At 42.0% G+C, this 26,289-nt stretch overlaps 1 protein-coding gene across 1 annotated transcript in view; it reads left to right on the top strand.

Annotated features, from left to right (window-relative positions):
- The window catches only part of LOC146866299 (uncharacterized), a 34,091-nt gene extending 8,383 nt beyond the window's left edge, over window positions 1–25,708 (top strand). The window contains exons 4-5 of the mRNA XM_085640833.1: window positions 16,246–16,473; window positions 25,398–25,708. Of these exons, the coding sequence (XP_085496959.1) occupies window positions 16,246–16,455 (210 nt within the window). The 3' untranslated portion in view covers window positions 16,456–16,473; window positions 25,398–25,708. The remainder of the gene's footprint in view (window positions 1–16,245; window positions 16,474–25,397) is intronic.
- Window positions 25,709–26,289: the final 581 nt, after the last annotated feature.

Here is a 26,289-nt window from a genome sequence, read left to right as displayed (position 1 = left end):
CAAAAAACTTTGAACATGAACAGTATTAATTATACTGAAACATATGCACATAAATATATTGTTTACAACATAATTCATCTGGCAATTTAATGCATGTGCCTTGATTGGAAATCAAACTCATGAAAAAAGACAATCCCAATGCATTTCGGGTTAATACAAAACCCTTCGTCAGGGGATGTGTAAATCACAATAATAAATAGAATGCGTGTAGTTGTTTCCTGAGGACCACCTTCCAGAGCAACGAATGAAAAATGTTAGGCTCTGTTATAATGTATCAATCCTGTTCGATCAACCGATCGTTATTCATGAGCCTCATCAACGTTCGTGAACGAAAGACACCTCTGTGATCTGAAAATACATCAGAAATGTATCACAAGCTCTGGTTCGTAAGGCTTAAAAAATAGTGAAGTCTCACATTTAAAATAGCGTCTCCGGAGACGCTATTTTAAATGTGAGACTTTATGGTCTGGAAAGTAGATTTAAATGCCAAGTCTAAGTGACAGTAAACTGCACACACAAGCGCATCAGTGGAAGTCCTGAGACAGGTTTGAAAGGCTACTCAGGTGGGTTGCACAATCGGTGGTGCAGCCCACTAATAGCATTTTAAGTATAGGCCCTGGGTATATGGCATTCCACTTTACAAGGAACTTACCAGTACACGAAATATGCCATTCAGGTATACATCAATGTGATCATGTTTATGGGAGAAAAAAATGCACTTTAGCACTGATTAGCAGTGGTAAAGTGCTCAGAGCCCTAAGGCCAATAAAAAGAATCAGCAAAAATAAGAGGCAAAAGGCAAAAAGTCTGGAGGAAGACCACCCAAAGGATGACAGGTCTAACAACACTCTTTGATGTGCTTTCCCTCTAGGATAATCCATTATCTTCAGGATGTGTCCAATGTGGTGGCATTCCTTTAGGTGTAGTCTGAAAAGAACATTGGAAATCCCAAGGAAAAGTTTCTCAGGATCATTCCTACCATCAGAAACTCCATAGAAATAGCTCCAATGCAAGCTGTCCCACAAGGAGAAGTTCACCCATTTGTTACTCACAAGGAGCTATCACCTTCAAAAGCTCCACAAGGAGAAGCGCTCCTTGTGATACAAGTTTGTTCTTCAGGTAGCACCGCTCATGAGCGGATTGCTAGGAATTGGCCTGAGTAAGACAAAGCTTCCCCCTGAGCAGGAGCACAGCACTGGAGGCATCAGAGAGTCACAGAAGAGACACAAGCTTGCTGGGGTTTTGTCAGATTTATAGTTCATGCACTTTTCACATATACTCTGAAGGAATACAATGGAAGTGTTATAGGCAATTCTACTTCCTGCTCAGAGGTCACTCTCCCCTGACCTTTTTGGGCTGGGGGTGGGTGTCTTACAGTGTGGCCCTGTGTTTACTGTAAACTGGGGTGAGGAAAATGACACATGCAGTTAGAGCCTGTTCTGAAAGGGTCTTCTGGTGTGTTTTATCTCACTCAACAATATTCTGGACAGTAGATATCTGCACAAATCAACCACTAGAATCAGGTAATGTAATCATCTGCAGAATGCAGGCACTTATAGAGCATGTATACAGGTACCCAGGGAGGCCCATCTTATATTCTGACAGGAAGATCATGGCAGAGGCTATAAATGTGAGCCACTTGCATGCACATTCCAAGATCCTAAACTGCACACTTTGAAACAGGGAGGGGTATAACTGTAAAATTATAGCCTAAAATGGATATGTATTACAAGCTCAACTTTCAAATCAATTCTCAGCAAAGTTATAAAGAAGCCACAGAAAGAGCAACAAAGTCTATATTGAAGTAATCCAGTATAGGCCATTATAGGTTTTTCCCCAGAATGCTTGAGGGACCAAGGGAATAAAGTACATATGTTTTTTTCATAAGTAACTAAAGAGGGAGAACAGAAACGTGGAAGAATGTGGGGCCAGATAAACAAAGCATTTTTGTGGTCGGAAATGGCCCAATTCGCAGAATCAGGCCATTTGCGACTGCAAAAATGTTTTTTCTTATGTACCAACCACAAATTGAAATTCAAGTTTAAGTATCGCAATTTGGGTCTGCGATCCAATACCGATTTGAAAGGGGCATGTTTGAGGTGTCCCTTCTAAATATTCTGGCTGATATATGTTAATGATTTGTGATAGAATTCTGGTTGCAAACATTAATCTAGCCATTCGCAAACAGGAAGGTGTCGCTAAGGGACCCCTTCCCCTTAATAAACGTTGACAAAAACATTTTTAAGAGTAAGCAGTGGTCTCACAGACCACTGCCTACTCTTAAAAAACTAAACTTACACTTTCCATTTTTATTTTTTAAATGTATTCAATTTTCCTTTAGAAAAACTGATTGCATTAAAAGAAAATCCTTTATTAAAAGCAATCACCGACATGGCGGTCTGCTTAGCTCATCTGTCTACCATCCCTCTCATGGGTTTGATGCCCAATGGTTCGTAATTTGCGACATACCCCATTAATATTCATGAGGTAGGTTGAATTGCACCCCTCTAGGAATTGGTAATTTGCAAACTGACCTTTGAGGATATAGGATGGTTCGCAAGTTATCACATTGATCCCACAAATAGTGGTCACAAATTGCAATTCATATTTTGCAACCAGTTGTGGTACATCTTGGCCTTAATACACTTCCTTAAAGATAATATCAAAAGAATTAGGAGAAAAATGTATTCAACCTGAGCTCACAGAGATCTCACATACACAGAGGTCTCTCTGCCAACATCATGTTGAATTAGAACATTGGAATGTGGAGCACTCCATTGAATGCAATAGAGTGCTCATGCTTCTACTGCCTGGTAGAAGCCCACAGAGCAACATTCCACTGTTGCTTTTGTTCACACTGCTGCTGTGAACAAAGGCCTCTCAGAGCCTGAGGGGATTTAAACCCCCTCAGGCTCTGAGAGGCCTTTGTTTTAGCAATTTGAACATTCTACCCTCTGGTGTGGAATGTTCTAATAGCCTTAGAGCCCTAGTAGCGGCCTCTACTGGCCTTTAAAGTCCCGCTCCCTTGTCAAAAGGCCTGAGCTGAACGCTGGAGCGGGCCTTTAAAGGGTGATAGAGCGCGCTAGGGCAGGCTCTAAGGCTATATTAGACTATTGGAATATTGAGAGCTCCACTGAAAACAATGGAGTGGCTCAGGGCTCAAAGTGGCTGGTACAGACCTGCAGCTCCAAAATTCCAAAATGTTTATCTTTCTGTTTCCCCCTGTTTAATATATTACTTTATATTGCCAGTATGTAGAATGGGCTAAGAGCCAAACAGCCCTTTTGCCTCGGGATGTATCAGTTGGTAAAGGCACTTGCCCTCACTATAGGCCCTTGCTTGTGGTTAGGAATTATAACTCGTACTCAGGTCCTTTAACTACGAGTATAGCCCATAGCAGCAGCCTATAAAGCTATAACAGACAACAACCTATTAAAGCTGAAGCTAATGAGATCACAATGAAGACAAAGTTTCAGGAACACATTGAAAGCTACCAGTTTCTAGAAAACATTCAATCAGGATTCTGCCCAAAAAACTGTCCCAGACTCCACAATGTCTAATATTAAATAATTACTCATTGACAACTAAATAGGAGGGAATCATTAATCTTGATTCTCCCTGAATGGTGAACTTTCTTTCGGGTCCTAGAACATGAACTATTACTATTTAGATCACGACAGACAAGAGGTATGAAAGAATGACCATTTAAGAGTAAATGATATATTTTCTTTCAGTCAAATAGTGTAAAATGGGAAATGTTTAGTGGAATGAGTTAATAAATACTTCAGTGCTCTTCTTGAGTACAGCGGTACCTTGGGCCTCATTATGTGTGCCCTGGAATATAGGCCAGTAAATAATCCCCCTACTAGTTACTGATAACAGAGGTACCAGCAACCCCCATAAAAATGATTCCCCCCAATAGTTCTTCATTTCACCCGCCCGATGTTGGAATTCTGATGCCATTTAATTCAGATTTAAAGAGCAACTCATTATGAATGTGGGTTCTCTTAATCAATATTTTACTATAGCTTTAACCAGCAATGGAGATAATGTTAAGACTCATTGATTAATAGGAAAAACAGTTGATGAGAGCAATGACTTGGCATACTTTGAAATAAAATGTTTCATATTAGTGGCTGACAACTGCAAACACCATCAAAGGCTGAAAACTAAACTGTATTTCCAGAAAGAAATTCAGACTAATTTTAACCAATCCCATCGACTCTTAATAAATCAGAAGCATAAACATGGCTGCAGGCATACCCTATGAAGCCTGACTACTGCGAGGTAAAACTTGCAGTGTGACCTGTTAAACTAACTGTTTCTGATATATGGGAAGTAACCCTCCCATTTGAATATTAGTAAGTCACCCCTCTGTAAGCCGTGTAGGCCACAGAGTAGAATGAATGGTGTTTAAAAGCGGAACATGTGGAAAGTTAATTTTACCATGTCCTTACAGTAACAAGGCACAAAAAACCTAATTTCAAAGTGGCAGGCCTAGTTGTGCTATGTTGAAAAAAACAGATTACAGATTAAGATACTAATACTGTATCCCGAGAACTGAACCAGCTAGAGAATAATGAAACAACTATTTTTAATAGTGACTAAACTAAATAATAAATATTAAGGAAAAGTATCTTTTAAATATTCACTTTTTCTCTGAATGAAGTTCATGAAGGCTAATTTGCATTAGATCTCCATCTTCTTTCCGCCTCTGCTCAGCCTTGAATAGGTGTGAATGAGTTCTGAAATGCAGAAACAAACAATATGCTCACCTGAATAGATAGAGATTACTCATGCAGAGTGCTGGTCGTGAGGCTCCTTTTCACAGCACAGCCTCAAATCCTGCTTGACAGTGCTGTTGAGCCCCATGTAACACTTGGAGTGCACTTGAAAGGGAGAAAACAGGATTAAAAGGCAGTTCTTGTGAATTCCACGTCTGGTTGCTGAACGACACTACACCAGCCCTCTGTCACAAGGTTTGTTGTGGGTACAATGCTGGTTTCACACTGGATTTTAGTCTAAGATTATATGTGGGAGGGCAAAAGGATTAACCCAGTACACTCCCCATTCATACCTCTAGCCTCAGAACCCACATTTAGGGTAGCCAACGACTTTCACCATCTTGAAAATGCCCTGACACATGGCACTTTGGGCATGTTTGTAGTAAAGCAAACAGGAACTACTACAAACGTAATTAGGCCTGGGCCTGGGGAGGAAATAGGAGTGTCAAAGTTGGACCCTTTCCCTAGCCTTCTGCAGGACACTTTCCGTACCTGCGGAAGATCAGAAAAGTACTGTGTGGCTATAGGGAAACTACAATCTGTAAGAGGCCTTTTACTGGAACTACCCAGCTGACCAGTGGCAACTGGACCTGGACTGGACCCTGCTGTTGGCCTCTGCCTTACACACTGTGAGTCTCTAAGTGCCTCCCCTGAGGCCCTGGGGGCCATAGAAGTGCACTCCTGAGGTTGGCCTAAAAGACTAATGGCCACATTTATGTTTTTTTTGCCATAGGGCAGCGCAGCAGGCCTTGCTGATGTGTTGTATTAAGGCAAAAGAAAAGGGAAGGAATGTGCCGTGTCTATTAGATATACAACAAACAAATGATGGACGGAATGCTGACAATGCAGACATTCTCCCCCAGTCAAGAGATCTGGGTTAAATCCATCATTCTTTTGTCCACTACGCCACCCCAGTTCAGACATGGCCATATGCAAATCAGTCTTGACCCTGTGCCTCATGGGAACAGTCCAGCCCGAACTGCCAAGCCATGTCTTCCCTGGACCGGAATCAAGCATCCTAGGACCGGTTTCTGGCTATCAGCCGTCATCAGCCAGGATAGCTTGACTCCAGTGGCGTAGTGAGCATGGGACCCACATCTGGGCATACCCATCCCACTTAGGGCGAAAAGCGTTACAACAAACAAATGATGGACGGAATGCTGACAATGCAGACATTCTCCCCCAGTCAAGAGATCTGGGTTAAATCCATCATTCTTTTGTCCACTACGCCACCCCAGTTCAGACATGGCCATATGCAAATCAGTCTTGACCCTGTGCCTCATGGGAACAGTCCAGCCCGAACTGCCAAGCCATGTCTTCCCTGGACCGGAATCAAGCATCCTAGGACCGGTTTCTGGCTATCAGCCGTCATCAGCCAGGATAGCTTGACTCCAGTGGCGTAGTAAGCATGGGACCCACGTCTGGGCATACCCATCCCACTTAGGGCGAAAAACGTTACAACAAACAAATGATGGACGGAATGCTGACAATGCAGACATTCTCCCCCAGTCAAGAGATCTGGGTTAAATCCATCATTCTTTTGTCCACTACGCCACCCCAGTTCAGACATGGCCATATGCAAATCAGTCTTGACCCTGTGCCTCATGGGAACAGTCCAGCCCGAACTGCCAATCCATGGGTATTCCCAGACGTGGGACCCGTGCTCACTACTCCACTGGAGTCAAGCTATCCTGGCTGATGACGGCTGATAGCCAGAAACCGGTCCTAGGATGCTTGATTCCGGTCCAGGGAAGACATGGCTTGGCAGTTCGGGCTGGACTGTTCCCATGAGGCACAGGGTCAAGACTGATTTGCATATGGCCATGTCTAAACTGGGGTGGTGTAGTGGGCAAAAGAACGATGGATTTAACCCAGATCTCTTGACTGGGGGAGAATGTCTGCATCGTCAGCATTCCGTCCATCATTTGTTTGTTGTAACGCTTTTCGCCCTAAGTGGGATGGGTATTCCCAGACGTGGGACCCGTGCTCACTACGTCACTGGAGTCAAGCTATCCTGGCTGATGACGGCTGATAGCCAGAAACCGGTCCTAGGATGCTTGATTCCGGTCCAGGGAAGACATGGCTTGGCAGTTCGGGCTGGACTGTTCCCATGAGGCACAGGGTCAAGACTGATTTGCATATGGCCATGTCTAAACTGGGGTGGTGTAGTGGGCAAAAGAACCATGGATTTAACCCAGATCTCTTGACTGGGGGAGAATGTCTGCATCGTCAGCATTCCGTCCATCATTTGTTTGTTGTAACGCGTGTCTATTAGATATGGCGCATTCCTGTCCTTTTCCCCTGCGCAGGTGGATGATTTTTTTGAGCAGGAAGGGAAACCTTCCTGCACACAAACAAAAGGCTTTTTCCTCTTTCTATGTGTGCTGCAAAATGCAACACACCTAGAAAGAGGAAAAATGAAGCGAAATAAATATATTTCTCATCATTGTGCCTCCCATACGCCTTCCCTTGGGAGGCGTACATTTTTGGCACTGCCTTAGACTTCCCATTTCTTGTAAATCTGGGGCAGTATCAATAAGCTGTGGATGTTGCTGGAAATGCCCCCAGCAAGACCAATGGATCACCCCCTCATGCAGTTTTCTGTGTGAAAGGCGCACATATTAATAAGGCCATGAAAAGCCATGTAGCGTGGCTTTACGTGACCTTATAAATATGCCAGTGGGACATTGATCCACATGAATGTAAAAAAAGTGACGATCCGGCGGCGCAATAGTGCCGGTAGGGCCTGAGTCAGAAGGTAAAATCTCTAACCGGGACGAACCTGGCTGGTGTATCTAACACAAACTCCATCGCAGTCGGCCTAAAATCGTGCCTAGATCCCTGTCTACTGTAACCATTGACTGTCATTGATGCTTTGTTATTGAGGTGCTTTTTTTACTTAAAACTTTAAAAATTCCTTTTGGGATTTTTGTCATTTTGGTGTTATTTTTTTATTACAATTTACTCGAATTTTCTAAGTTGAGCCTGTCTTCTCTGTGCCTTTGCTACCAGGTTGAGCTAAGGGTAATTTAGTAACTTCAAGGGTTCCCCCGGACAAGAGTTGTGATTATTCCTTTAGGTGGCCATTTTCCCACACTAAATAATCCAATTTCTTACACCAATATTATAATTTAAGGAGAAAGGGCATGGATTCATAAATATTTCTGATTTGTTCCTGTTTACTTAAATTCATATATGGAGAGCCCATGCATTGAACAGGATTCAAACGCATAGGGCCCGATTACATGTGGGCGGTTAATTCCATCCCGTGCGTAAATCTCTGCCTAAATATGGGATAGAATTACGAGTTTGGTTTTATTTAACGCATCCAAAAATGATTAGCTGCAGTAAATAACCCAACATTCAACACATTTCGGCAGGTCAAACATGCAGAAATTTAACAGGGGAAAACATATGGTATTTACCATATCATGTGAATTTGGGTGTGTTAAACACCAAAATACGCATGTTATTCCCCATAAACTAATAATAAGTATTATTTATTGCACTGGATAAATAATACACCACGTGGTATTGTTATTTATCAGGGGTGATAAATAACACCTTAATTTGTAATCAGGCCCATAAAGTTATGAATCTAATGGAACATAAAGTACATCCTGATATGTTTTTCTCTTTATTAGAACATATATTTCTATACAATACCTTTCCTTCCTACACACAGCTGGCAAGAGCTGGAAATGTTCCTATACCTTCAAACACTTTCTGGCCCACTCTTACCAACATCGATCAAGTGCATGTTTAGCAGTGGGTGTAGAAACAGTGTTGGAATTTGTGTTATCACACCTTTTTCAAACATTTTTAACAACGATTTATTGACCTTCATCTGGGAAAGCTCACATCTGCACATTTGTTATGAGCAAATCATCTCAGCATGCATAACTTGAATATTCTGGGACTGTGAATCACATCTAGGATATTGGTTATGATTTTTTCCATGGATCCATCACACTTACAAAATAAAACAAATTCTTTGAATTGGATCGTAAGTGAATGAAACAATCTACAGGAAAAATGCTTTTCCACTAAGTTTGATAAGAAAGCTACCTCAGTGACTAACAACAGAGGTTGACCTTAAAGAAGACATAATATTCTGAATACGGCCCGGTGAGCAGAGGACCTGCCTCTGCCTGGCGGATGGCAGCTAGCACAGTTGGGCACATTGTTGATTTTCACCCGATAGGTCCCTAAAGCTTTGATGGTGGACCTAGGATTGATTAAATAATTGATTAGTTTGATTGATTTATTGATTGATTTGCAACTTTTTGACCAAATGTTTACCTGACAAATAGACTGTCCTGGTATTTTAACTTGAAGAGAAAATACAGTTCAGAAATTACTCAGAGAACAGATGAGTTTTACAATGTTTTCAGATGGTGGTCAGGCTGGGAGTAGAATGGAGAGTGTTGGGTAGGTTGTTTCAAGCCTTAGAAGTAAGAAAGGAAAGTCTCTCACCACCAATTTAAGATTTCTGGATTCTGAGAACAGGGAGGAAGTTAGTTGAACGTGAGCTCAATGGTTTGCAGCGAGTATACTTGGTGAGGCTAGAAGACATGCAACTTAACATCGACCTGTGTAACACTTTGTGGCATAGGCAGAGATCCTTGAAGAAATCTATTTTATCGTAGGCAGTCAACAAAGAGATTTCAGGTAGTGCGAGATCCTGGAGTGGTGATTAAGGCCAAGTATGAGATAAGCTATGGAATTCTGAATATGTTGAAGTTTTGCTAAAGAATAAGCTGGCAGGCTGAGAAAGAGGATATTACAATAGTCCAAAAGGGAAATAATATATATCAATCAATCAATCAGTGATACTTGTAAAGCGCGCTACATACCCGTAGGGTCTCAAGGCGCGGGGGGGGGGGGGGGGGGGTGCCGCTACTGCTCGAACAGCCAGGTCTTCAGCTTCTTCCTGAAGGAGAGGTGGTCTTGGGTCAGGCGCAGGTAGGTCGGGAGGGAGTTCCAGGTCTTGGCGGCCAGGTAGGAGAAGGACCTTCCTCCTGTAGTCGCTCTTCGGATGTGGGGGACGGCGGCGAGGGCGTGGTTGGCTGATCGGAGGTGGCGTTTGGGAGCGTAGAAGTTGACTCGGCTGTTGAGGTAGCTCGGGCCTTGGTCGTGTAGGGCCTTGTGTGCGTGGGTGAGGAGGCGGAAGGTGATTCTTTTGTTGACGGGGAGCCAGTGAAGGTCTCTCAGATGTCCGGAGATGTGGCTGGTTCGTGGGATGTCGAGGATGAGTCTGGCTGAGGCGTTCTGGATCCGCTGGAGTCTCTTCTGGAGCTTGGCGGTGGTACCGGCGTAGAGGGCGTTGCCGTAGTCCAGTCGGCTGGTGACGAGGGCCTGGGTGACGGTCTTCCTGGTCTCGGTGGGGATCCACCAGAAGATCTTCCGTAGCATGCGTAGGATGTTGAAGCACGCCGAGGAGACGTTGTTGACTTGCCTGGTCATGGAGAGGGGGAGTCCAGGATGAAGCCCAGGTTTCGTGCATGGTCTGTCGGTTTGGGTGCGGTGCCCAGGGCGGGAGGCCACCAGGAGTCGTCCCAGGCGGAGGGTGAGGAGCCCAGGATGAGGACCTCCGTCTTGTCCGAGTTCAGTTTCAGGCGGCTGGTTGTCATCCACTCGGCTACCTCTTTCATCCCTTCGTGCAGGTTGGCTCTGGCGGCGGCGGGGTCGTTGGTCAGGGAGAGGATCAGCTGGGTGTCGTCGGCGTAGGAGATTATGCTGAGGTTGTGTTTGCGTACGATGGCCGCGAGGGGGCTCATGTAGACGTTGAAGAGGGTGGGGCTCAGAGATGATCCTTGGGGGACGCCGCAGATGACTTCGGAGGCCTCTGACTTGTACGGTGGAAGGCGGACTCTCTGTGTTCTTCCGTCGAGGAAGGAGATGATCCATTCCAGCGCCTTGTCCTGGATGCCGATGTTGCTGAGGCGCCGTACTAGGGTGCGGTGGCAGACCGTGTCGAATGCCGCGGAGAGGTCTAGGAGGATGAGGGCCGCTGTTTCTCTCTTGTCCATCAGGGCTCGGATGTCATCGGTGGCGGCGATGAGGGCGGTCTCGGTGCTGTGGTTGGCTCGGAAGCCGGACTGTGAGGGGTCGAGGGATCTGTTCGTCTCGACGTCTCGACGTATATCTAGACAGTTGACTGGGGGACATGAGCTGGGAGAAGAAGAAGAGCCAGAAGAAGGAAAATCAGCATTGAGAGCTAGCTCTAAATAGGGTGGACCCCTCGATCATGAAAAACAGCAGCGGTGTGAAGAAGGATCCCCCAGCGACTAATCAGTGGTTCAAATTCTTTTAAATGGGCTCAAGTTTGGTGAAGCGAGACCCCATTAATTTACAGTGGGACTCCACTCAGCCATCCTTTAAATGGCCCCCTAGTCTATTCTAATTCTTGTGCCTTAATGCCCATAATATATTGAAACATGATAACTACCTCAATGCTCAGAAATCTTAATGTCTGATTATTAGATCAATAATCAACATGCTAGAGAAAGTCTCACTTTGCTTCAAAAGGGCAAAGGGGATTAGGTAGACATTGGTTGCTGCAGGAAATCCACCAAAAATTGGGTGATGTCTTACCCACTCTATTTAGAGTGTATACACCCTGAACAGAGATACCTGCAATGTCTAGCTCTGGAAAGGTGTCAACTAAAGATACCTTTTATCCAACAATTAGTGAATTTAGGGGCACATTTCTTTAGACTTTGTGAAACCACAAAGTGAAGCAAAGCGACACAAAGCTGCACTATGTCTTGAAATGGTATTTACTTTTCTGCGCCTAATTATTTTGTGCTGGAAAGTTGCCCTTTTCTTGGTGCTAAAGGGCATTCCATGGTTGGTACTTTGGGTGTTCCGGCGTAAGTACCCATGGATTTTGAGACAAAGTGATATCTAAAAAGATTGTCAGGCTTGACTTTGCATCAATAAATAACACCCCCTTGAGGCAGATGCAAAGTATGAGAAATGTTTTAATTTTTCATATCATTTCACACCTTGCATGTGTACTGCGCTGAACAACACCATCCAAAGTGTGAGATATTTTTAAAACAAAAGGTGTAGGCATAGTATTTTGTAATTAAAGGATATACTTCCAGTACAAAACCTAAGATAGACATCAAACACACACATGCACAATTGGGCAAAGGTGTTGCGTAATGCTAGGCAGTCTGTTGGGCTCCAGCCAGGGTAAGAGAGCAACAGCAGCTTATGTTTAGTAAATGTGGCTCTGCGTTCCTGCCCTTGTGCAACACAGCACAGCAAATTTGATTACTGCATTGCATTGCACAATCATCTAGTAAATCTGCTCTTCATCTACAGCTTTTGGGGTTTATTTAAAGTATGGTATTTGCAGGACATCTGACAAAATAACTTAAGCATCTACATCTACATGCGTAGGATCTATATATAGGGCAAAACGAGAATCAGAGAAATCACTAGCTTAAATCGAACTTCAATTTTAAATAAGCTTATAGGTACAGGAGCTAGGCATGCAATTCTATAGATTTGAGAAATAAATAGCCTATAAAATAATGTTCCTCAAGGATCACACATTTTTTATGTTAATTTGCTTTCTCTAATTTTATGCTGTACATTTTTCCTGGACCGCCCATAATTCCCCAGCTTTCTTGCAATAATGTACAATAACTGACTTGATATGAGGCTAGTGATGTGTCTAACTTAATTGGGAAACTCAGTGTGAGTCATTCTGACAGCTCCAGTAACCCTGTGATAATTAAAACAAATGGGCATAAAGGAATTCTTGAACAACACTATTCATCCCCATCCCTAACTTGCTTATAGCAGCTGGGAAGAACATTTGCTGAAATCGTGGTCACAAACTGTTATCTCAATTTAATGCTCATGTGTTGGTCATGAGAAAATATACCCCAGATTCTAAATTTAGGGACCGATTACGATGCAGCCCGCATCGGTCAGAGCTTTCCAGGCTTCATCGTAATCGGCTGATCAGTTTACTTTCCGAACGCCACATTACAATGCTGACAGTTGGAAACTAAACTGGCCGGTCATTCCGTCTGGCTTCAAACTGGCTCAAGGAGCCCTTCGGCTAGTCATAACTGGCTCGTATTCCCAAAGGGTTGGCCTTTCCGCCCTTGGGATTTTGATGCACGGTTTCCGGCATGGTTTCCTTGCTGGCCTGTATGAAAAAGAAACCATGTCGCAAAGCGTGTTTGGGGGGCTGCCAGTAGGGCCCCCTTGGGTGCGCAGCCTCCAGTTGGAGGTCTAGGGGGCACCGATGATGCTCCCCTGTTGATCCCTGCATCCCTATGAGAGCATGTATTACGGCCAGTTTACAGCCGTAATGAATGCTCCCACAGCGAAATGTAGGAATGCGACCGAACAGGGTTCGGCCGCATCCTAATTAGGTAACCCGAGGTCGGTTGGTCCCAGGACCAAGACGGTATCAGGCAGACTCAAGTCCACCGACATCGTAATCAGCCCTATAGTGTACGTTGCCACTGAAATGCAATCTGGAAGGTAATCCATAAAATTCAATAAGGAATAATCAGGGGTAGCAGGGTCTATACCTGGCTTACCATCTGGTACCCCTGATACTGGTCTTTCTTCTCCTGGTCTCAAGGTTCATGAAGACAGTGACAGCAAACAGCTGGAGGAGCATTGTTTATTGCTATAGTTTATACCTTGTGTCCTTCCTTTAACCATCAGCATTAAAAGGAGGCCCTTGAAGGGCTAAGAGCTAGACAATGTATCATCCTGGTAAATTGTTCTCATGGGATTAAAGTGTCTGTGTAAAGTCTATACCGCCACTCCTGGTATTTTGCTCCATCGACGTCTATAGCATTAACATGAGGGACTGCTAGTGGCATCCAACTAAGGTTCAACAAAATAGACTCATTTCATTTGCAGACACCACATTTGAGCTACATTGGAAATCCACCTATAATGGATACCAAGGGATTAATCATGATGGACTCTGCTGAGCTGAGAGCCTGTTTTCGTTCATGCAGTGCTTAAGGTCAATTCAATTAACTCAATAGTTCTCCAAGGTGGAACTTCATTTTCAAACAACACAGCTGGGAAACAGGGAGCCAGGTTTGCCTCCTCCTGTTTCTGAACTGTGCATTCCCAAATAACGAACTAATAAGAACAACATTGGGTTAAATTAACTGAATTTACCTACTTCAAGCGTAAAAAAACAGGTGCTCAGTTCTCCGCTAAGACAGCGGAGCCCATCATGATACGGCCCAAGATGGCTTGCAGAATGTGGCCAGACTGTCTCTTAATTGACCTCTCATATTAGCTTGTCCGCCTTGATTCTCCACCCCATGAGATTTGGGATAAAATCTAGATCTGGGACTATTTTTCATTGATGAGGGCACACTACAAATCAGTCAGGGAAAACATATGATAAATAGTTAAAGAATAAACATTCAGCTTTTTGTGTTAAATGGACAACTAGTTTTTATGAAACCGTGTAGTGTGTTTCTGTTTTTGAATATATTACATTTAGAAAATATGTTTTCTTTTTTAGTTACGTCAGCAAAATTAAATTGTTTAGCCAGTCCTTACTTTGTGTCAGCCTTAAGGTGGCAACGGCACTCATGTGGGTGAGAGGTGGCGGGATGAGGGGATAAAAGGGAGGCAGAGATGTAGGGAAACGGGGGAGGGTAAGGAGAGAGAAAGAAAGCATTAATGTGGGTAGGGTCAGTGGGCTCCTCTAGCCAAATACTATACGTTCAGAAGCTGGATCCTCTGTGATCCAAACAGCCAACAGATTCTTAGAAAAAATTTACATGAACAGCTTTCACCAGTTTGAAATCAATTAGTGCATGCCATCCATTTTAAAAATATATGAAACAGATATGTTAGAAAAAAGATTTATCATACAGGTTTCCTCAACTCTATCTTTTATTTGGATTACAAAGAATCATGTAATCATTTTCAACATGTCTATAAAATTGCTATATGCTACAACCAAATGAAATGAGTGCGCTGAATCACATTAAATTAAATTGACTTAGCCCTCACGGGTCTCTCATTGAGAAATGATGGTCTTACCGTGTATGAAAATAGCTCCACACAGAGGCCACATAGTCCTTTATTCAGCAGAGTATCAAAATATATATTTAGTCATGAATTGTGTCATGCTTGCCAACCTTTAACTTAACACCAGATTTGGTCTCGGGATTGGGTCAGTTTAAGCAATGCTACTGCACATCTTACAAAACCTTAAAGAAAATGTATTTTTCAAACAAATACTTAAAAAAGTGGGTCCCTTCACAAATGTGTTACAGGAATTGGAGAGCAAAAGACGCTGACCCAACCGTCATAATATGGTCATACATTAAATTTGTGTCAGTGACATTCAGTTCAGCTTATATTTGCTAAAGAGCCATAGGTGTCATTTACACTCTTGTCTCAAAAAGTGTCTGTGTAGTTATTTTACACATATTCACCTGCATAGTGAATACCCCGAGGCAGTATTTTTTAATGTTGGGTGCACGGACCCCTTGTGGTCTATGAAACATATTTAGGAAGTCGGCTATTGTTTAGAAAATTAAACGTTATTAGCAGATTACCAAAATATATATGCATTGAAAAAGAAACGTGAAATGTTGACATTTTCTGTAATTGTGAACTAATTGAATTTGGAGGCAAAAAAAATGAAGTTGGTGTTTTTAGCTTGATTAGTGGGAGCAGAGAAAGTACAGCAAACAACCTCTTTAATGGATGACTGGTGGTCTTAATTAAAGGTATGCTCAATGCATTGATCGATGGCATACAGTAGGAGCAAAAAACACAAAGTGATATGCTTGAGTCTAGGATATTGCTGCATTTGTTCGAAATCATACTAGATTTTGAAATGCTCGAATATTAGCTTTAAAACTAACTTTTTTATTTTTGTAAATTTTTTTGTTTGCGAGTTAAATCTAATTTTTCATAATTTGCATATTTGTTTGATATATATATATATGTGTTTCTGTATTTTTATGTTTTTTTCGCAGTTCAAATTGTAAAAATGTTTTAGGCTGGCATCCCCCCCACTGCTAGTTTAATATGCACTTGAAACTCTTAAACCTCGTACAACAGAGAAACTATTATCCATTGATCGCCTACAATGTACTGCCAAGTGATGAAATTGAATTGCTATTTTACAATGCATACCTCAACAATTTGCAAGAGCTGTGATGTGTTTTACCTATTTTAATTGACTATGGAGCATATAAGACCAGATGTGGATTGTAAAAGTAATAATTGAAGCACGCATATTAGGTACTCTGCGTGCCTGACATGTATGGTCTGTGCTCTTCTAAAACTCTTCATAAATGGTTGTTTGTATAAAAGTCGCTGTTTTTTGCTCAGATAACTCTTTTTTCATGTAACAATGTTGACTGCAGTACGATTCACCAGATACAACTGAACAAAAAAAATAGTTAACCAAACCTTGCTTTTTTCACCACAGCCTGTTTATTTGAGATTATGGCAGTACTACCGATCCTTGGGGTACCGACCACGATTCATTCCTGTTTTTGTACCTGCTACAACTACGCCTACAACTACAACCACTACCACAACCACTACAGCTACAACTACTACTCCCACCACCACTAAGCCTGCTACTGCTGCTCCTGCTGTTGGTGGTGGTGGTGGTGGTGCTGTTGGTGGTGGATAAATCAAAGAACACAATTAGGTTAGTATAAAAACAAGAAAATAAGTGTATTTTACGCCATGTGTAAGTAATGCCCTAGCAAGGGTGTAAATTATACTTCTTTGCATCCATCATAAAACTTTCTAACTTTTGCAAGAAAAGCGGTGCCTCTGTGTGTGTTCCTTCTGACATGTAAGCATCTCTGTTGGGAAACTGATTCCATTTCACTATAGTTTTCTTATTCCATTTTTTGTCCCATGTTCTCATATTCCTCCTTAATAAGACTCATTACATGCTATGAAAAGTATGCCAAATTAATTTGCATGTTTTGTGATCTGTCATCAGCAGAGCCCACAGGTACTCATTTTTGGGGACTGACACTTATTTTTCCTTATGTTCTCTGACCCAGAGCAAGCAAGAGAAAGACGCGAAAGGGAAAAGATGCACAAAGAGAAAGATAGAAAACAGTGACAAAACAGAAAGCAGAATAAAAATAAAGAATCTTTAACAGTGGAGATAAAGGAAAAGGGAACGACTGGTAGTGGATATAAGAGGCATCATGAGGTGGAATCAAGACTACGAGGCCTTGATATTCAGCATCCTAACATTTGATAGCACCAGCCGTGGGCTTCTGAGCAAAACTGGGCACCGATACTGTTTAAGCACTGTAGACTGTCTCTAATTTAGAATAGAGAGAGTGTGTAGAATATTTCTGAAACTCCCCGACAAATGCACAATACTGTAACTTGAGTTCAGACTTCCATGAATTGTATTGTAAGTGCATTTATATAGCAATTACCATTCCTGATGAGGCATCAAAGTGCTTTTTCGGCGAGTAGCACACTAATCTGGAACCCATAAAGAATTAGTGGTGAATTAGTATAGTGAAAGATTAAAGTAATTTGAGTAGTGGATATGTTAGTCAGTAAATTGGATTGAGAAGGATAATGGAGGAATAGAAGAGAGAAAAAAGTTAGAATTTATGTAGCACTTGTTACCCCTGATGAGGTGTTGAAGCACTTTTTCAGAGAGTAGCATGCTACCCCAGAACCCATACAGGATTAGTGAAGAATTATTATAGTAAACCAATTTGACAGGTGGATATGTAAATCAGTTATTTGGATTGAGAAGGAAGCGAGAAGGGTCTATGAATTGGTTTTTTTAGTTTGTAGTCGTTGGAGGTGGTTTGGGTGAGTTTAGGGGAGGTGGAGTTAGTATAGGGAAACATGAAATTAATTTGAGTGGTGGACATGCTAATCTGTTTTTTGGATTGAAATTGAGGGATAGAAGAGGATAGAAGAGGGAAGGAGGGATAGAAGAGGGAAGGGTCTAGAATCTTTTTCTAGTTCATAGGAGGGAGGTTGGGATGAGTAAAAGGGAGGTGGATGGGAAGAGTCAGAGTTAAGGGTTAGAAAGGTTTATTTGGGAGATCTGATTAGTAAAAGCGTTATGAGACGATGCAGGGAGGTGCAGAGGAGGTAAGAGTATTGTAAGGGTTATTATGGGGATCAAAGTAGTGGTATGGGGTTTGGAATGAATGAGAGAATGGAAGTAGAGGATATATTGATAGAGGCATATGGTGAGAAATGGGATAGTGCATTGGAAAGAGTAGTAAAATGAGGTATGAGATGAGTCAGAGAGTTGAGGTAGAGTATATATTGAGAGGGATATAGGGTGAGAAATAGGGTAATGCATTGGATATGCTGAATTTGAAGAAAAGTAATATTTATATAGATTCATAAGTACATGGAAGGTATGTATATGCATAAGGAAGGTACTAAATGTAGATTAAATATGCATTTAATAAACTCCGGCTTTCAAGTGGTGTTGCACTTTAATTTTTTTTTTTTAATTCAATAGTGTCGCAAGTGTAGATAAATAATTATAATAAAAGATTTACTTATTTATACAGTCACTTATATACATGTTAAAAACATAGAATATTGTAACTATCAGTAATATGTACATTTGTTAATCAGAACGAACAAACATATATATTTTTAAAAATATAATTACTATACATGTTCATACAAAGCAATACACATATATAGGTACATATCTTTAGTCCAAATAAATGCTTATATACAGAGGGATATGCTGTATATTTCTGTTTGCATATAGTGGTTATGTGGGGAAGAGCTAATTCTTGAGTAGTTTTCTGAAGATAAGGGGGTTATCTGTGGATCTTATGTTGGGGGTAAAGACTTCCATAGTTTGGCTGCCTGAACAGAGAAGGATGTGCCACCCATGTTTTTTTTCTTGTACTTTGGGATTTTGAGGCGAGGTGCCACTCTATAGTGGAGGTTCCTTTGTTGAATGTGTTTGGTGATTTTAATCCTGATGAACAGGGGTCCTGTTCCATGTATCGCTTTGTAGGTGATACAAAGCAGCTTGAACATGGATTTTCAGGCAATGGATAGCCAATGCAGGACTTCCAAGGCAGGGGAGATGTAGTAATGTAGCTTTATGTGTAAGAGTAGTATGGCAGCCGAGTTCTGAATCCATTGTAGTCTTTTCATAGTGGTAGGTGATCTGTGGTAGAGGCTATCGACGTAATCGAGTTTGGACAGAACATGAGAGATGGTAGCCTGGACCTTGTGTGGAAATACCAGATGGGGGAAGATGCATCGCAGAGTTTCTATAGTAACAAAGCTTGATCTTGCTAGTTTGTCCTCTTCGGCATCCATTGATAGCTTGAAATCCACGGTCATTCTAAGGTTTCTTACTTCTTTCAATTCTTTAGGCTGTGCTCCTAGATCTTCCGGCCAGGTGGTGAGGGGGTCATAATTTTTCTAATCGCCACACAGAGTATTTCTCTTTTGGAAGCATTCAACTTGAGATTGCTCCATGTCATATATTGATCCATGGCTCTGAGACAACTGAAAATTGGCAACTTTCCAATGTTTTTCGGGCATTCCAGTTGAAAGAGTATTTGCATGTCATCTGCCTAGTTATAGCATGGAAAGGGGAAACTGATCAATCAGTGCCGGTAATGACTTCATGTAGATGTTGAAAAGCATGGGTGACATGATAGAGCCTTGAGAGACCTCTGCAATTGTGAAATACGGTTTGTATGAGAAATGATTGGTATGGATGACATTAGTTCTGTTGCGAAGGTACGATGTAATCCAGTCTAGAGCAGTCCCCTCTATGCCGGCTTCGTAGAGTTTTTGTATCAGAGTGTCATGGTCAATCACACCAAAGGCAGCCGAGAGGTCCAAGAGAAGCAGCGCAGCAACCCTGTTGTAGTCAGCTGTGTTCTTCAGCTCCTCCCAGATGGCAACAAGAGCAGATTCTGTGCCTCTTCCTGGACGGAATCCCATTTCGAAGTCTGAAACTAAGGCATTATCTTCTGTGAATTGTGACATCTGGGCGAATGCTGTTCTTTCTATCAGTTTGCCCAAGAAAGGTCCATTTGTAATTGGTCTGTAGTTGTCAGGGTTTAGCGGTCCAAGTTTGTTTTCTTCAGTAATGGAACTATGTATGATTTTCTGAGTTCTTCTGGAAATATTCCGGTAGTCAAGGAATCGTTGATGATTATTCTTACTGGTGTGACAGCAGAGGTTGTTAGAGAAGAATTCTCGTCAAGGTTTGTGGTGGACATGGTTCAGAAGGGCTGCCGGCAGGCCTGCTTGCTTTAATGAGGTCCATAAATTTATCATGTGAAATTTGTTGGAATGAACGAAGAGGCTGCATTAGAGTATTCTTGGATTGTTGTTTTGGAAAAGGGTCAGTGCTGGGGCTTTGTCTTTGTTTTAAATATGAGTTCAAAATGTCTGCTTTGGCCGTGTAATGATTTGCCAGTTTGTCTGTGACATCTTGAATAACGGAAAGAGCTCCTTCTAGGCAATAGTGCGTAAAAGGGCCTTGTACATGATGTTTGAGGCATCGTGATAATGTTGTGTGAAGCTAGATGTGTAAAACAAGTAGTTTCAGAGAAACTAATCCAACATTTTCATGCAGGCAAATATGTCCAAAAGGTCACAGTGAAAATGTTATGGTGAAAAATAAGACAATGTAAGAAATAAGCCACTTCGGTACATCGACCTAACTCGGGCACATAACAGTCTCCAGCTTGTACACTAAATTTAACAGTATTCAGATTGTTTTAGTTAAGACAGATTTACTCTGGTGTCCTTTGTGTCAATTTAAAGAAATGTGAAATGGTTTGGTATCACGCTACAAAAAAATATATTGTGCACTTGCAGTTTTCCTTTTGGTTACCTGTAGCTACAATATGTTAAAGTGCTTTTGAACTTAAGTCTTTAGATATTTTCAGGATCTCCACATACCCAAAAGAGCACACAACTAAATCAATAGTGAAGGACAATTGAGAAGAACTCTTAACATGAACTCAAAACAGCAAAAAGATGACTCATCAGGAAAAGAGTTTGTGAATAACTCTGTATTGGATGTCTACTTATTTCTGGACTCCTAAATACTAATAGGCTTCAAATAAATTTGGGGTAGGACACAACATGGTGATTCAGCAACGAAAAAGTCTTCATGAAGAACCATGAAAGATCAAGATCCCCACTCTAAAACTTAACCTAAATTCAAATTACATCCACAATTGCAACGCTGTGTCTTAGGACCCATGTATAATCTGACGCGGCTTCTTGACCACCCCTGTGAATTTTTACGCCTCACTCCAGAAAACAAACTTAGCAGCTGTCAAAAGAATAAAAATCTATTTCCAATTCAATGCAGCACTTAGGATTTGCTCACGCAATAGGATTTTATTGGATCATATACAGTTGTGGGATGGGCGCCTGTAGCTTTCAGAAGTCGCTATTCTATTAAGTGTACTACTGATTTTTGTTTTCATGCATCAGGTTGTACATTATGCAGAGGTGTATCAGGACCGTGTGCATGGAATTATGCTTTTTCTAATACATACATCAGATATGCATAGTTAGGGTACAACGTTTGTCACACCGAAACCATACCTATATGTAATCTAATACCTTTGTCACCACAGCTCTATTACAGGCGGTGTAACACAAAATGACAGGACACCCCTGGCAGAATGTGATTAGGGGCCACTGATTCGCCTGTATCTCACAAATATTCATTGGCCTCGGACTGAACCCCACCCCCCTCTCCCCCCCATGGGTTGGTCCCCCTGAAGGGTTTGGGGGGCTCCCCGCCACTGCAGGGGCTGCAGACCATGTATTACGCCCCAGTCCCTCATTACTAGAGCATTTGTAATTCAGATCCGGCTGTAAATAAGATTCCAGCCGCATCTGAGTTACAACTTGTGTGTTCAAACCGCACTCTCATAATGTTCCCCTGGAACTATTGATTCCACAGGTAAATAAAAAGCAAAAAACATTTCGCCTGCCAAATGTCGTAATTCCTAGACAACTCCCCTGCCTCCAATCGGTTGCTCAGTGGGTATAATAGGAAACATTTTCCCAAGCATAGAAATTCACCTTAAAAATATTTATATTGTCAGTGCAGTTTTAAACAATGTTTTTGGATGAATTCATTGTATTAGTTTTCGTGAATATACACCTATTTTACAATATTACACATTTGTTTCAGGAGTATCGTAAAACTGTAAACATTCCATATGTCAATCAAGAAGAAGTAGTCAATTTGAACTGTGAAAAAATACCAGCTGGAGGCACCAATCATGCTTTGGTCGCCTACGGGTAGCCGGTGGTTTTGTATATTCAGATATCTTATCACATTATTGAACAATCACATCACATGTGCAAAGCCCTGACAGCAGTATTTCAATGCAATAGGATTCAGCGTGCGCATGGAAGGGTGTCTGTGGGAGGGGCCCTGGTGCCTCGGTGGAAGGGTCAAGTCCGAGTGTAACTTGCATGAGACAATTCCATTGCAAGGAATATGTAATCTCAGGGGAGGGGCTTTCATCATTCTACTCTGCTCGGGCCTGAAGAATAATGCCCCAATCCGATATTTGTATGTGTCTCTCTTCTGTCTTTGGAGACTGGAGATCACTGACCATTCAGCTTTCTCCCTTTTGTCCCACACCACTTTCCGTTGTGAAGGGTATGAGTCATATCAGATTTTCAAGACATGTCCACTTAAATTTTGACTAATCTAAGCACAAAATCTGCATCTTGGTGTTTTTTAGGTGTGAGTTATAAGTCACAAAAGGCAAGCTATGGGGATGCCAGCAACTTTTATTTTGGAATCCTCTTGAGTTGTTTTTACAGGCTGTGCCCAGAGCAAGTGTAGTCCAGAACACATGCACTTGTCTGCGTTACTCGTAAGGCATCTTTGACAACTATCAGGGAGTGTGTGGCATGTTTTTTAAAGTCGGTCTGAGCCTGAGGGCCAGATAAGTGTGGTGCAGTATAATATGTTGTGTTAGTTTGAATCAAGGGTTTCTCGACACACGTTTTGGATATGAAATGATTTGCATCCATTGCTGTTCGGTGAATTTTTTATTCGAGTACATCTCCCATGTGACCTTCATTCCTCGCAGTGCAGCTTCAGTCCCATGGAACAGTAGTGGCGGCCGGAATAATTTGCACCGCGAGGAATGAAGCTTGCACCGCCCATTGCCCCTGTCAGCACTGCCGAAACAACTACTAACAATCTCACTCCTACATGCACGACAGTTCAGATTATTTCAGGTCCCCAAAGCTAAAGTAATGGCTGGGGATGGTAGGTATTAGTAATTTTGAATGTGTATTGTATTCATAAACACCTTTTGTTATGCTCATCTCTAAATTAGATGAACAGTGCCACCATGTGGCAGACTGTCATAAGTACAGTGTTGACAATGAAGTGCTGAGCACCGGAAACCAATTAAGAGGCAGTGCAGAGCACCGGAAACCACTGTCTCAAATTAAGCAGTGGCTCCGGGCTGTTGTATAAGTCACCTAGCATTGGATCCCTCATTTGAACAAGCTTCTTTGTCTACAGTAAGTGCTGTTTGTGTAAACTCGGGGGTCCTCAGAAACGCAATGCATGAGCATAAGCCGATTTTGTTTTTGGTGCTTTTTTAATGCTGTTTGACAGCAATGGCTGGCAACCATTAAGAGCATGAAGGTTTTACTCTCTTTAGTGGTTTAGCAAGGATACAGGGCTGTAGTGAGCTGTTGTTGCCCATAACCTTCTGCCAAGGGCTTAACTTGGTCAGTAAGATTGGGGGGATGTGAGCTTCAAATTTCCCAACAATCTTGCTGGCATACCCTGATTAATACATTATTTATAAAGTAGAGCATGAGGAGGCTTGAGAGGCAGTGGTAAGGAATAGCAGTGCGGATTGTTAGGGTTGTGGCATATTGTAAGGACAATATGTTGTAAAATAACCAACAGTTTTAAGAACCTTCAAAACAGAGAGGAAAGTGAGAGAGTGTGTGTGCATGTAAAAATCCCAGGTGAAATCTGGCACTCACCTCACCATACCCGACTGAAAGCACCTGTTCCCAACTATTTACTTGAGAATTTATTAGGGGGAGTAACTCCTCTAACACCACTCCCCGAAGCTACGCCCCTGCCTTCTGCACATGATGAACTTCTGAAGAGGTCGGATAGTCAGTTCAGTGGGCATTGCACTGCTGGTGAGCAGGTAGGTAAAGGTTTTCTAGGTTGAGTGCACTTAGTCCTCCATCGTTATGAGGCAGGTGTAGTTTAACACGGGCAATTTGTGGCTTTGACCTCCACATGTAAGGACTTTTATTACTATGTTTGCCTCTGTAAAACAGTGATTAGTGGACTATATAAGTAGAGTAACAAATAGGTAGGAAAGGTGTGACATTACGACCATTTTGGCAATTGCTAACCTCCCCATCACTGAGAGGGGACATTTTGTCCACAAAAACATAGATATTCAGGATCCTATCTGCTTTTCTATCAGGTCACCCTCAGATATATCTGTTTTTTGCCTGTACATATACATTACTAAGTACTTGAAGACCTCGGTTCCCTTTTCAGTGGAGCTCGGTGACCTCCAATGATGAACGTGTACATAGGCATGACATATTTGTTTTCATGTGTAGTCCAAGTAGATTGCTCAATGTCTCTAAATTTCCAAGGCCTGTCCCAAACCTTTCATCACGTCCCCAAAGAAAACCAAGATATCCTCCGACTATAGGGAGATAATTAATGTGCATCACTCTCCCAATGTGGTGTCCCTTGTAATAATGTCAGATTTGCATAAGTCAATTTGCAAAGGCATTTTTGAGTATGCGAAGTAGAATTTCTGTAAATAGTACTCCTTTGGTAGCAGTTCCTGTTCTCTTGAAAGGCCTTATGATGGACCACAAAACCTCCAATGTGGAAATATTCAAGGAATATGCATGTAGAATTAGAATAAATAGAAATACTGTGCACTTTAAGTAATAGGGAGTTGGACATTTCGGGGCCAATTCACAAAGACAGGTATGAGTACAAGAAGTAATATGATATTATCGTTATTTCATACTGATAAATGCTTTTGGGTATAGGCCTCTTTGTGCTCATTTTACAAAGGAAGCACTTCAGCTTTGTCCTTAGTACAGCCTGTTTCTAAGCAGTAAGCATAAAGGCATGGAGGGTCATCTAAGAGGTTTGGCCTGGCATATTTTACAATAAGAATATTAAACGGTGCACACAGGCGAGCTAGTGGTTTATAGCCCGGGCTTTCCCGTTGCTGCTTTTGCCAGGACCCTTTACCTATTCTCAGAATAATGAAGGTTGTGGCAAGAATAGTTTATAAAGTGTGCAATAACAGTCCGCTTTATTTACTGTTGCTTGCTGTCCTTCTCCCATAACCTCTCAACAACAAAGAAGAAGTTGTTGAGGGGCTAAAAGGGGTCATCCCTATGATGTCATTAGAGGTCAGAGGAAGCACGTTGACACTTCCGGCTCCTCAAACATTTTAGTAGAGGCATATCCATGGTGATTAATAGAATTTTGCCTAATAAAATGTGTTAATGCCTTGTTAAATACAATAATTCAGATTTGCTGTAGATTTCATTCTCTGTTTTACCCCTTATCAGGACACATCACAGAAGAAGAGAATCCGAGCTGCTTGAACCACCTCAGCAACACATCTGAAACCTGACTTGCGTGTGATTTGTTAAATTCATGTGACCAGGGATGGTACACTATTCTCGGTGACGTCGTGTTTTTCCACCTCTGCTGCTGGCAATGCACCATGTATGATATCCGTAGGGGCACCTTGGCCTCTATGGTGTTCTAGGTATTGCCTATTGTTGCCTTGTAGAACTGGCCCATTGTGAGTCTACCTGTCACAATAACGCATGTGCTTTGATTGTGCCTTCTCCAAATAAAGCTTGTATAAACACAACCTTCTGCAAACGTCCTATTTTTCCTGTGCTCAAAAAGTGATCACCAGTTAACTATGTAGGCCTGATTGTTGCCACACTATTACAGAAATTAGTATATAAGTGAGCCGTCCCTCCCCAGCTCTCATTGTTCCCTGTACTGGCGCAGTACCGGTGGGTCAGTGCGCTGGTTTGTGACAAGAAAAGGTGACAGCCAAATTCAACTAAGTATCAGCAAAAGAAACTAGCTGAATAACAATAGACTGGCTAGTACAAGACAGAAATTCAAGAATTGACCAGAGAAAAGTGTCTAACAGTGTGGAGTGAAGTCAACCCCAGGGAGAGAGAAAGAAAGACAAAGAGAGAGGGAGAGAAAGAGATATTTCCAGACTGTTTCAAGATAATTTTTGTTTAACCCAATCCTGCTATTTACCACTCAGACACAAATTTGGAAACATTGATGCAATAAAAAATCAACTTACCTTCAATGTATTTAACGAACCTCTTTAGAATGGAACACATCTTTAAAAATCATTATGGTACCCAAGTACCACTCATGGAATGCTCCTTCATGCAAATTAGCGCAAAGAAGTGCAAAGCGCTA

This window comes from Triturus cristatus, chromosome 2_1 (genome assembly GCF_964204655.1).
Source record: "Triturus cristatus chromosome 2_1, aTriCri1.1, whole genome shotgun sequence".
NCBI lineage: Eukaryota > Metazoa > Chordata > Amphibia > Caudata > Salamandridae > Triturus > Triturus cristatus.
The sequence above is the reverse complement of the archived record's forward strand: the minus strand, read 5'-3'. Positions and strand labels throughout refer to the sequence as shown.